Genomic DNA, 12,802 nt, shown 5'->3' on the forward strand with positions numbered 1-12,802 from the left:
AAATGTCTACATATCTAACGTAAGTCAACGCTTGAGAGTAAAGGGAGAGGTAATGGAATTCCTTTACTCCAAAACAAATGTAATTGGTGGATTTCACACTCGTGACTTTAAAGTCATAGGTGAGTTATCCACCAACTAAAAGACTGGTGCATGTAATAACCAAGTGCTTCATAAAACATATAGAGTATTGTATTTTTAAACTGCATATATACACGTATAGTAATTGAGTAGAATATACCAAGCAAAGCTTGATGGGGGAAACTCACCTTGTGACTTCGAGTTACGAGCTCGAGTCGTACCAACTACATTTGCTCTACTCTTAAGCGCTGACCTGTAGGCCGTAGAGCTGAGTTGGCTTGAATGGTAAGAAGTGTGCTGGTTCAGGACCCGTTTTGATTTATTGAACTGAATATTTTATGAGAAGATAGTATTAGAAACTAAACTGTACTGAACTGAACTTAAGTTAAAGAGAACTTAAGCTGAAGAGAACAGACCCTCAATAAGATCAAATTAGACATAATATATTTTTTCAAAAAGCATGGTAAAATCATGCATCAATGTTCCTAATGTTTTTTTTTTAACTTTTAATCACTTATTAAACTTATATTCCCAAAAAAACACAAAACAAAAACTTTGGACTACATTCATAATTTTTTTATTTTTTAATATTTTACGCTCAAAACAAAATACCCGCTCTTGTATAATTATGGTTATTTGATTATAATAATATTTCACCTTTTTCTAACTGACACATTTTTCTCTCTCCTCTCAATTTCTCTGTTCATCAGTAAAACCACCTGCACCTGCTTCACAAAAACAAACACTGGAAGAAGAAGAGGTTGCAGCACCAGTCTCTTTCATCACTCTAAAAAAGCAAAAGGGTACCAAATTATATCAATATTTTATTATATAAATAATTTCTTTTCTCATTTTTATTTCCTTCTTTTTTCTTTTCAACAGTTAAATTTTAATTGTGGGTAATTTGATTCTGAAATCTTTGAGTTGATTTGGTATAGGTATAGCTTTTCCCCACTTTGAATGATTGAGATAATAATGTGCCCCAATCTTCTCAGCAAATGCTCTCCACCAAGTTGAAGAACAGAACAGAACAGAGGAGAGAGAAAAATCATTCAAATAGGTAAAAGATTAAAAAAAAAAGCATGAAAACCTCCTTAACTTTTCCTTTTCTTTTCTTTAATTTTGTTAATTATATGATTGATTCCAGTTGCCAGTTGGGTTTTTTGTGATGAATTTGAAGTGGGTCTTATCCAAATTGAAGTGGGTTTGTTTTATAATTGAAATATTCTTGCTCAAGTAATTATTACTGACAGAAAGAGGAGAGAGAAAGTGAGAATGTACTGTGGAAGAAGAAAGTAAAGTTTATTTTGATGGGTTTGTTAGAAATTGTATGAAGGAAAATGAATTGGATTTTTTTTTTATCTGATTTTTTATTTTGTGGAATAATTTCTGGGTTTGGTGATTTTTGAGTAACTGGTATGATCTTCATGTGTTTGATTGAATGCTTCAGGAAGCTATACTGCTGTACATTAAACAAGAACAGATCTCGGGTTTCGAGTTTCGGGTTTCGGCGCCATTGAAATTTCATCTTCTTGGTGAATAATCTGGTTGTTGTGCTGAAGTTTGCAAGTTGGTATATGTTCAATTGTTGTAATTGGTGTAATTCTCAGATTAGGAAGAAATTTGCTGAATAAATGTCATTGAATAACAACCATTCTGGTTCAAAAGGAAAATATGCATCCAACTTCAAGATGAAAAAGGGCAAGGATTCATTGAATGGGAAGTGGAATGGGAAGATTGCAATGTTGCTTCATGTGATTGTTGTTGTTGGATTAAGTTGGTTCTTGTATGGGTTGATTGGCTGGTTTTGGTTTTCGAAATCTCAAAATAAGTCTTTGGTCCTTAGTGATTTCAAGAATCTTGTATTTAATGAACCTTTCGATTTCGGCCGCCACCAGCTTCATCTGTTTTCTAATCAGGTAAATTTTATTGGCAGTTCTTGAATTAATTTAATGTTTGGTTTGTTTGTCATTTGTGTTGCTTGATATTTGGTTGCTCTTGAACTTATAATAATGTCTAGTTGGTAATTTAGTGGTAAAAAATTGGAATAGAAGAGTAATATAATTAATTCATTAGATAATTTTGCTGCAAAATGTTTCTCCCTATGCCATTTGATTTTTGAGAGGTGGGGATTGCTTGGATGCCTAATTTTGTTGTTCTGTTATCTTGATGGTTTTGAATCTTCTTTTATAGTTTCTGAGAATACATGTGTTTATTTTAGCATATATGTCACTTGAGAGTATTTATCAGATGGTTTGTATGATGCCAGTCTAATGCATGTAAAAATGCTTCATATATATTAAGTGAATTATCATGTAATCCATGCCTTTGTATTAATTAAATTGTATGTTCTTAAGATAAGAAATTATACCAGTGTCGTGTGCAGAGTGGACTTATACTATACTTTTTTCACAGGGAATTTCTGTACAAGCAAACGGCAGCGCAGAAGATGCCTGTATGCCTAATTGTTTTTGGTCAACGAAGACATGTTGGTGGGTGCTTTTTGGGTTGATGGTGATGAGTTTGAGGATATCTTGTTTTCGTTATAGCATATGGAGTAAGCAGCAGTATTCCCTGGCACCGCGATTGAATTCCCAGCCACAGCAGCTGCAGCAGCAGCAGCTTATGCAGCATAAGCTTCCATTGCAAATCCATAGTACAGCCAAAACCACTACAAAGTGGCAAAAGAAGCTCTTGTTTCTGTTTGTTGTTGGTATGATGGTTGTATCCATCTGTATCTTCTACCATTTTTACCAAGACACTGTTTTCAGAAGAAGAGAAACTTTAGCCAATATGTGTGATGAGCGAGCCAGAATGCTGCAAGATCAGTTTAATGTTGGCATGAATCATGTGCACGCCTTAGCAGTTCTGGTTTCTACATTTCACCATGGAAAAGATCCTTCGGCTATGGATCAGGTAATTCCGTAATTGTTTAAGCTAATGAAAAATTATGCATAATGAAAATGATGAGTATATCAGCATGCCAGCGTGGGCTAAAAAAACATCTGGAAAATACACAAAATGATCTTTAGCTCTCTTAAAATGTATATCCACCTATAGTTAGCAACATAGTTTGTCACATTGGTGATTAGCCCCTGCAATAATGTTGCAAGAGCCTTTTCCTTCTGGTTATGATTGCTAAGTAGGTAGCTCTTTTTTGCTGTTGGTTCTGCAGAAAACATTTGAAGAATATACTGATAGAACTGCTTTTGAGAGGCCACTCACCAGTGGTGTTGCCTATGCATTGAAAGTTACTCACTCTGAGAGGGAGAAATTTGAAAAGCGTCAGGGATGGACTATAAAGAAGATGGAGCATGGGGATCAGACTCTTGTACAAGATTTTGATCCTGCAAAGATGGATCCTGCACCCATTCAAGATGAATATGCACCTGTTATATTCTGTCAAAGAACAGTAGCTCATATTGTCTCTATAGACATGATGTCTGGAAAGGTATGTTCTTCAATTAGTGAGGGTTCTTTGTTTTTAAGGTAACATGTTTGATGAATTTCTATCTCTATTAATGTCATTCCCGGCAGTCTAGTGATGTGTAATGTTGTAATCTGTAAACTTAACTTAGAGTCAAGGTAGTTATTCCTGTTCTGAATTCATTTTGTGACGAGCAACTTTTCTGGAGTTAATTATATTTTTGAGGAATCTAACCTGAGTCTCCTTTAGATTATGCATGGATTTTTTATCTGTAATTAATTTGGCTCTCTTTTGAATTAAGTATGGATACATATCTGTAATTAAACTTTTCCAATTTACTTCATCCTATATACGTTGGAAGCATTTGGAAGCTTGTTGTATCCATTTTTCACACTTGGTTCACACTTTTCTGTCCTGGACTCTTTCATTTATCAGAATTAAATCTATCTGAGCTTATTGGATTTGATATGAAGCTATTCTAATTTTAGTCAATCTATTATCTGAGCTTTTTTGAAACATCAGTCTATATTAAATTATCAGACTTGAATTATTGTAAGTTGTAAAGAATAGGGCCTACAATCAGTCTGGCACTTTAAGTCCCTGACTGAAATGATCAGGATTGGAAGTGTTTGTATTCTCATCAGCAGTTAAAAACTTAAAACAGAATGGGGACTCTTTAATGACATCTATTATCTATATCTGATATAATCGTAGTTTCTACTTCAGTCACTAGTCACTAAAAATAAATTAAGGTAAATATTGATATATGCAGGAAGACCGTGACAATATTTTGCGAGCCAGGGCAACTGGAAAGGGTGTTTTGACTTCTCCATTTAAGCTACTTAAATCTAATCACCTGGGAGTAGTACTTACTTTTGCTGTCTATGACCATGATCTTCCACCAGATGCCACTCCAGAGCAACGCATAGCAGCAACTATGGGGTAATAAGTTTTTCCTTTGAACCTTGTTGCCTCTTTTAATTTGAACTATATATAATAACACAATGGTTTCACCATTGCAGGTATCTTGGTGCATCTTATGATCTGCGCTCACTAGTGGAGAAGATTCTTCAGCAACTTGCCAGCAAACAGACAATTGTTGTGAATGTCTATGATACGACAAATTTATCAGCAACAATTAATATGTATGGAACTGATGTTGTAGACACAGGTTTTTTGCACGTCAGCAGTCTTGATTTTGGGGATCCAACTCGAAAGCATGAGATGCATTGCAGGTAGTGTACACATGACAACTAAATTTCATGTCATTAATCAAACTGTGAAATAAAGAAGAATACTTCACTTTTAGACTTTTAGTGTATATGTGCAAACCAGAGCAGGGTGAACTTTTCCTTTTTTTCATAGGTTCAAAAACAGGCCACCTCCGCCTTGGACGGCAATATTGTCAGCAGGTGGAGTCCTGACAATTTCGTTGCTCTTAAGTCATATTCTTCATGCAGCCATAAATAGAATTGTCAGAGTAGAGGAAGACTGCCAAAAAATGACTGTGCTAAAAGCTCGTGCTGAAGCTGCTGACGTTGCAAAATCTCAGGTGGGTTAAAATATAAGCTTGATGTTAGCTTTAAAAGCTTAGCAGCTGTTATTTTTGTTGTTTTGAGTTTTATTATATACGAACTATATATATATATACATACATACATATGTATATATATACATACATATGTATATATACATATGTATACATATACATATGTATATGTATATATATGTATATGTATATATATATATGTATACATATACATATGTATATGTATACATATATGTATATATATATATATATATATATATATATATATATATATATATATATATATATGGTACATAGTTATTGGTTGCATCATTAGTGTCTTCAATTCATTTCTCTGTCTCTGTGCAGTTCCTTGCTACTGTGTCCCATGAAATAAGAACTCCCATGAACGGTGTTTTAGGTGAGAAGGATTTGACACAGAGTATATTCTGTATTATATTTGATTTTTCTATCTATGTTGGATCTGAATTTTGGCCTTTGTTTTAGGTATGCTGCAAATGCTGATGGATACTGATCTGGATGCTGATCAACTTGATTATGCCCAGACAGCTCATGCCAGTGGAAAGGATCTCATTTCCATTATCAATGAGGTTCTTGATCAGGCCAAGATAGAATCAGGCCGGCTTGAGCTTGAGGCAGTGCCCTTTGATTTGCGTAATATCCTAGACAATGTTGTTTCTCTATTCTCGGGAAAGTCTCGGGAAAAAGAAATTGAAGTATGATCAATTACTTAATCATGTAGAAGTTAATATTTTATCCAAATTTGTGAGTGTAATTGAGCCCTAATTTTTATTTCCTTATTCATCATCGGCAGTTGGCTATATATGTATCCAGTAAAGTACCTGAGATTCTGGTTGGAGACCCTGGCCGATTCCGGCAGATAATAACAAATCTTGTTGGTAATTCAGTAAAGGTTAGTTTGCTAGCCTTATAAATTATTCTTTGTCTCCTTTCTCGTTCATTCTTCATAATAGTGTAGTTAGGTGTGGAGCTGTGGATGTTTAGCCTGTCAAATTCGAGGACTAAATTTGGCCTGGTTTGAGATTATGTCAATTGTGTAATAACCAATAGGTTCTTGTTACAGATAATTTCTTTACATTGGAAGTATATGCCTGTTAAAAAATTATTCATTCTACGAAGCTCTCCACAATTTTGAATTTTGTAACTTATTTTTGTGTGGTGCATGTACACAAAAGCCTGATTTTTTTGGGTGAATATTTTATTTCTTAATACACTTATTCTACAAACCTTTTGCATAGTCTAGAGCAGTTTGATTAATATGCACTTTGATCATCCTTGTATCTTTGTGAACACGTGAAGTATGTAGAGCATCTGAGCATGCTCGATTCTTGTCTACTCCTTCAATGTGACCATCTGAACATATAGGCAAAAAGAAGATGCTTAAAACTTTCAATGTGAAATGCATAAATCAAGGTGGTTCATACAAAGATGGATCTGACAAACATTTTCTTCTGCCTGCAGTTTACAAATGCTAAGGGCCATATTTTTGTTTCCGTACATTTGGCTGATGAAGTGAGGGCACCATCTGATATGATGGACGGTGTGCTTCGACTAGGACTAAATTCATTGAAAGATGGATCTGAAAGAAATACTCTAAGCGGCTATCCTATTGTTGACAGATGGAAAAGTTGGACAAACTTTAGACAGTTGGGTGGTAAAGAAAGCACTGAGACATCTGAGCTTATCAAACTAATAGTGACAGTGGAGGACACAGGAGAAGGGATTCCTCAAGAGGCACAGAGCCGCATATTTACTCCATTTATGCAGGCTGACAGCTCCACTTCAAGGCACTACGGAGGAACTGGAATAGGATTGAGTATAAGCAAATGCTTGGTAGACCTTATGGGAGGGGAAATTGGATTTGTGAGTGAGCGTGATGTTGGAAGTACCTTTTCTTTTACAGCAGTTCTCAAGAGAGGAGAGCTTGACTCCCTAGACCCAAAGTGGCACACCCATGAAACATCTATTTCGGAATTGAAGGGGTTGAGAGCTTTGGTAATTGATAAAAGAAGCATTCGAGCTGAGGTCACACGGTATCATCTTCAGAGACTGGGGATATCTGTTGACACAGTTTCCAGTCTTCAGTCTGCTTTCTCATTTGTTTCTGACTTTCCAAATACAAGGTAAAACTTCATTCTTTACCCCCTTTCGAAATGGTTGTTTTTGGTAATTATGTTGATAAGATTTGTATTTGCATGTGTGTGAGTGAGGTTACTGATTAACTTCATTCATTCTTATGCATTATATTTTTCATGCAGTGCTTTAGCACCACTAGCCATGATCCTCATTGACAGAGAGGTATGGGAAAAGGAGCTTGTTATCGAGATCCGTCACCTACTTGAAAATGCAGTGTCAAAAGGCTCTATTGATAGAATGCCCAAGATATTTTTGTTGGCCACTTCCATGACTCCGTCTGAGCGCAGTGAACTTAAGTCCTCTCATTTAGTTGACAGTATAATCACAAAGCCTCTGAGGTTGAGTGTTTTAACTGGCTGCTTCCATGAAGCCTTTGGCAATGGGAGAAAAAGGCAATCAAATAGAGTCAAACCTGCCAGTCTTGGAAGTTTACTCAAAGGAAAACTAATCTTGGTGGTTGATGATAATGCTGTTAACCGTAAAGTGGCAGAAGGGGCACTAAAAAAATATGGAGCGGTTGTGACCTGTGTTGACAGTGGGAAAGCTGCTGTAATGAAGCTTGAGCCACCCCATAACTTTGATGCTTGCTTTATGGATCTCCAAATGCCTGAGATGGATGGGTAATGTTACTTTTTCCCTGCGATTCTTGGTCTATGCAAATAGATATACTTATTCTTAAATTCTTAATATGTTTAATATGAAACAAAGGAGCCTGGGCAATGGGCATATCTTTATCTGTGCTATTATTCCACAGTTGCTGCAACTTCCTGTGTGACTGGTTTAAGATACGAGGTAATTGGTCTCATCTGAAAAGTATTTGTCTTCTTTCCTGTCCTGTCTCTCCAGGTTTGAAGCTACTCGGCTAATTCGTCAGAAGGAAACTGAGTTCAATGAGAAACTTAAATCCGGGGAGGTTTCAGTGGAGTCATTTCCTAATATGACTCCTTGGCACACTCCAATATTGGCGATGACAGCAGATGTAATTCAAGCTACCAATGAAGAATGCATTAAGTGCGGCATGGATGGTTACGTGTCAAAGCCATTTGAAGAAGAGCAGCTGTATTCAGCCGTAGCTTGCTTCTTTGAGTCCAGATGACTATTTCTCATGTCCTTGAAGTGGTTAAGATGCGGTCTGGAGTCTAATCAAGAGTGTCCTGGTTCATTTTCCCTGCAAACTATCTGTGAAGCTGAGTGTACTCCTGCATTTTCCAAGGCAGAAGGTACTAATTATCTTCCTGATGCTATTTCTACCGAGACTCCATAAGGTGGATTTAGCTGCTTTATAGCTATCCTGTGGTCTCTGAGTTTATTACACATCTTCTCCCGTACCGCCGTTTTCTTACTCTGCTTTTTTACTCTTTTTAGCCGCATTAGGAATGGAGTAAATTAGAGGGATGAGTTGGTAAGGGTTAATAAAAGTGTAAGTATTAGCAGAAGGGCATTATAGAGAAAAAAAAATAATAAATAAAAAATAATAAGGAACAAAGTGAAAGTAGGAAGGAGTAGAAGGGACGCCCAATATCGAAAATAGGAAAGGACATGAACAAATGATGTAGCATGACACTTTCTAAATTTGGTAAGTTAAAAATTGAACTTTCTAATATGACCTTTCACGTAGTACTTCGTATACCTTAAGAACGAATTCATGGGTTGGTAAGGGTTAATTAAAAGTGTAAGTATTAGCAGAAGGGCATTATAGAGAAAAAAAATTTTAAAAGGAACAAAGTGAAAGTAGGAAGGAGAAAAAGGGATGCCCAATATCGAAAATAGGAAAGGACATGAACAAATGATGGAGCATGACACTTTCTAAACTTAGTAAGTTAAAAATTGAACTTTCTAATATTACCTTTTACGTAGTATGCCTTGAGAACGAATTCCTAACAAAAATCATATTGATGATTTGGTGTGTTTGAAGTGATGGCGAAGTCTAAATCTAAGTGAAAGATATGTTATTGGTAACTTTTTCATCAAAAGTGACATCCAATCAAATGTAGTACGTCGTATAAATCTTGGGAGGAGTTGGGAAGAAGGGGTAATATATGTGACTACTTTTGTTCTTATAATTATTTGTATTGATTAATTTGGTGTGAAAAAGTTTCCTCATATTCTCAGTTGGTTTTTAGTCTGTTTATCAAACCACAAATCCTATGCTTCGTACGGATTCTTTATTGTTTATTAGTATAATCAAAGAGGAGAAAAGAGTTCTGTACAAACTTCAAACGTCTTCATTATTTCTTTGCCCTCATTTGTGCTTTTACTTCTGTTCAGTTGCTTTTGCTGACATGGATCAGGCTCACGGCATTTATGGGGAAGTAAAATTACTGGTTCAACCTTGTAAACACATAGCGGCACGCTGATCAGAACAGGGAACTTGTGTGATGCTTCTGTATATATTTTCTGATTGTTAGTAGGTGCTGGATTCACATGTCTCATATAGTACGTATATTCAAACAATCCTGGATATGTGTCTTGTAATCTTTAGTGTTGTACTATCGGAATTGCATGTATAGCTATTGAGTCGTAGGACAACTTTGGGGGATAGAGTAGGCATAGTCGTTGAGTAGGAATCCTTAGGTGTATAACATAGTAACATCTTCATCGTGTTAAAATTTGTTCAGGCTGTCTTGGATAGTCCAAGTTTGATGCTAACTCTCACTGGATTACATTTTCGAGACTGCTTTAGAGGAATTTGTTGTAACAAAAATAGAATTATCGTCGAATGTAAGTATTCATCTTGTGTTTCCCATTTGTGTGATTCCTTGCTGATGAACTGATTGTATAGTTGCTTGACTAGTACTTGCAATTCCGAGTAGGCGAGTACGAAATGATAGCATGTGGCAGGCAGGAATATCAAAGGTGTGATATGGTCATATGAATAATATTAATGAGTACCGAGTACGTATGTTTCCTTCACTCTAGCTCATGTAACCATGTGCTGAGGATGTGCATATGGTATATTCGCATTAAGTGGCTAATTATAGTTTTCAATTATTAGTTATGACCCATTTCCTGGGAATTTCATGAGTGTTACAGAAATGCTTTGGTAAAAATCTTGAATTGAAATGCTGTACATCCATGTTACGTATTACTACTTTTTATTTACCTACCTTACATTAAGACCCGGCAAATGGGTCATTCGGGCCGGGTATGGGTTCAGGTTGGTCAAATTGGGTTTTGGGTATGTTTTGGACGAGTATCGAGTTGAGTATGCTTAGGTCGGGCCAAAATTGGGTTGGGTCATGTTTGGATTCGTTCATTTGTATTGATATTTTAGATCAAGCTCAAATCGATAATTTTATTCAGTTTGTGAGTTAAGTGACGGTTTGGGATGAAATAGTTGGAGTCATTTATGGCACCAGACATTTTTAGTTCGGGTTTTAGGTAATTTTAGTTCGGGACATTTCGAATATAAGGTCTGTTTGGGTCAAGTAATTCGGGTCAACTTTGGATCGGGGTACAATCGAGCAGGTCATTTGGGTATCAGGTTAACTCCACTTTCGGGTCGGGTCAATTTGGGTTTTGAGTCATTGTCTTTGGGTCTCGGGTAGGGTCAGGATTGCCAAGTCTACCTTACATAAAGTTTTTTTATGAGTACTATTTGCTGTCTTCAAACTAGTCTAGTTTTGTACCTAGGATAACCCTAACTTCTACCTCTACTGGAATTGTCAACTGTTGCTGCAACGATGCCTCTACCTTGGGCAATGAGTCAATGACATATTGTTGTTGTCTAGGAGATGGTGTTGCCCAAGAGGAAAGTTATCAAACTTAAGTCAAAGAGGATAATGTTGGACATCCATCCCAAAACTAATTGATAATGAAAGTAGGCCCCATTCTTTAGAGCTGCTCTGCTCTGCTCTGCTGAAATCTGCTCTGCTCTGCTCTGCTCTGCCCTGCTCTGCTCTGCTTAAAATTAATACTTAATATTGAATTATTATAATAATAATAATGTATATTTAATAATAATAAATAATTAATACTTAATGATAATAATAATTAATATTTAATAATAATAATAATAAATAAATAATATTTAATAATAATAATTAATATTTAATAATAATAATATATAATTAATATTGTGGAAAGCTAAACGTCGTCCTCAAATATCTAACTAACGCCCGCAAAATAAACTAAAATTACAAATTTACCCTTTTTTAATAAAAAAAATTACCCCCTCAATTTACCCCCTCTTCATACTACCCACCACTACCACCTCTTCATACTAACCACCACTACCACCACCACCACCTCCTCCTCCTCCTCTTTTAATCACCAACTCCTTACCTCCGGTTTCACGATCTACACAACCGCGGTAATGGCGAGTAATTAAGGACAAAGGGAAGTCGGTCACCGGCGGAGAAAATGTTTTTTTTTTTATTTTCTGAATTCGCGGCAAACGCCTAGATTTTTCGCACGTCCTAGGCTCAAATGCCTAGTTCATGCGAACAACCGTGTGGTTGTATGAAAAATCTGGGCGTTTGAGGTGAAACGCCTAGTTTTTTAGAATACCCTAGGCTGAAACGCCTAGTTTTTTAGAATAACCTAGGCTGAAACGCCTAGTTTTTTCGAATAGCCTAGGATGTTTCGAAAAAACTAGGCGTTTCAGCCTAAGGTATTCGAAAATTCTAGGCATTTCTTGGGTTTCGAATTTTTTTTAAAAAATTATCGCGACGTACCGATTCTGTACGGTTTGACAAGCCTTTGGTGAGCGTCTAAGGTTGTGTTTCTGGTATTTCGTCGTTGTTCATAAGATCTAACGAATTTGATTTTGCAAAATTTAAAAAATTTGTTTGATTTTGAAACTCACGGTGGTTAGGGTGGTTGTTCGATGAGCGTTAGTGGCCGTTGACCACTAGAGAGAACGGTAAAAAGTTTTGTGTACAGTAAAAGTGTGAAATTGAGTTATTTTTATAATTGTTATTATAAGGATAAATACGTAATTTTATTTTATTTTGCGGGCGTTTGTTAGATATTCGAGGGCGATATTTAACAACCCCCTTAATATTTAATAATAATAATAATTAATATTTAAAATTAATAATAATATAATTAATATTAATAATAATAATATAATTAATATTTAATAATATTAATATTATTAATAATAATTAATATTTAATAATAAAATTTAATAATTATAATAATAGTAGTAGTAGTAGTAGTAGTAGTAGTAGTAGTAGTAGTAGTAGTAGTAATAATAATAATAATAATAATATTTAATATTTAATAACAATAATAAATCATTACTATTATTATTATAGTATTATTATTAGTAGTAGTAGTAGTAGTAATAATAATTGTAATAATAATAATAATAATAATAATAATAATAATAATAATAGTAATAATATTAGTAGTAATAAGAATAAAAAAAAAAAAAAATAATAATAATAGTAGTATCTCGGCTCCCCACCAATTTCTTGTAAATTGATTGACTCTGTAGGTTTTGATTTTTGATATAATAATAATAATAATAATAATAATAATAATAATAATAATAATAATAATAATGAAATCTGCTCTGCTCTGCTCTGCTCGGCTCTGCTTTGCTCTGCTCTGCTATGCTTCAATCTGCTCTGCTCTGCTCTGCC

General features: G+C 35.2%; 1 protein-coding gene across 2 annotated transcripts; it reads left to right on the forward strand.

The window, feature by feature from the left end:
* The first annotated feature begins 745 nt into the window (after positions 1 to 745).
* Positions 746 to 9,957, forward strand: LOC145619423 (histidine kinase 2-like). Of its 2 annotated transcripts, XM_081674109.1 has the most exons (15): positions 746 to 881; positions 1,017 to 1,138; positions 1,529 to 1,997; positions 2,494 to 2,994; positions 3,254 to 3,529; positions 4,278 to 4,447; positions 4,528 to 4,740; positions 4,871 to 5,057; positions 5,403 to 5,454; positions 5,541 to 5,770; positions 5,869 to 5,967; positions 6,537 to 7,198; positions 7,334 to 7,831; positions 8,058 to 8,431; positions 9,480 to 9,957. In XM_081674109.1, the coding sequence occupies exons 3-14, from the start codon at positions 1,713 to 1,715 to the stop codon at positions 8,305 to 8,307; spliced, it is 3,423 nt and encodes a 1,140-aa protein (XP_081530235.1). In that variant the 5' UTR covers positions 746 to 881; positions 1,017 to 1,138; positions 1,529 to 1,712; the 3' UTR covers positions 8,308 to 8,431; positions 9,480 to 9,957. The 2 variants fall into 2 exon arrangements, with proteins under 2 accessions (XP_081530235.1, XP_081530236.1); XM_081674110.1 differs by lacking the exons at positions 746 to 881; positions 1,017 to 1,138 and having other exon boundaries at positions 1,155 to 1,997.
* Positions 9,958 to 12,802: the final 2,845 nt, after the last annotated feature.

Source organism: Chenopodium album, chromosome 27 (genome assembly GCF_948465745.1).
Source record: "Chenopodium album chromosome 27, dcCheAlbu1.1, whole genome shotgun sequence".
Lineage (NCBI taxonomy): Eukaryota > Viridiplantae > Streptophyta > Magnoliopsida > Caryophyllales > Amaranthaceae > Chenopodium > Chenopodium album.

Coding starts and splice junctions, on each gene's coding strand:
- LOC145619423 (XM_081674109.1), top strand. CDS start 1,713: ATGTCATTGAATAACAACCATTCTGGTTCAAAAGGAAAATATGCATCC. Junction 4,741..4,870: donor AAGCATGAGATGCATTGCAG/GTAGTGTACACA, acceptor TTTTTTTCATAG/GTTCAAAAACAGGCCACCTC. Junction 5,771..5,868: donor CTCGGGAAAAAGAAATTGAA/GTATGATCAATT, acceptor CATCATCGGCAG/TTGGCTATATATGTATCCAG.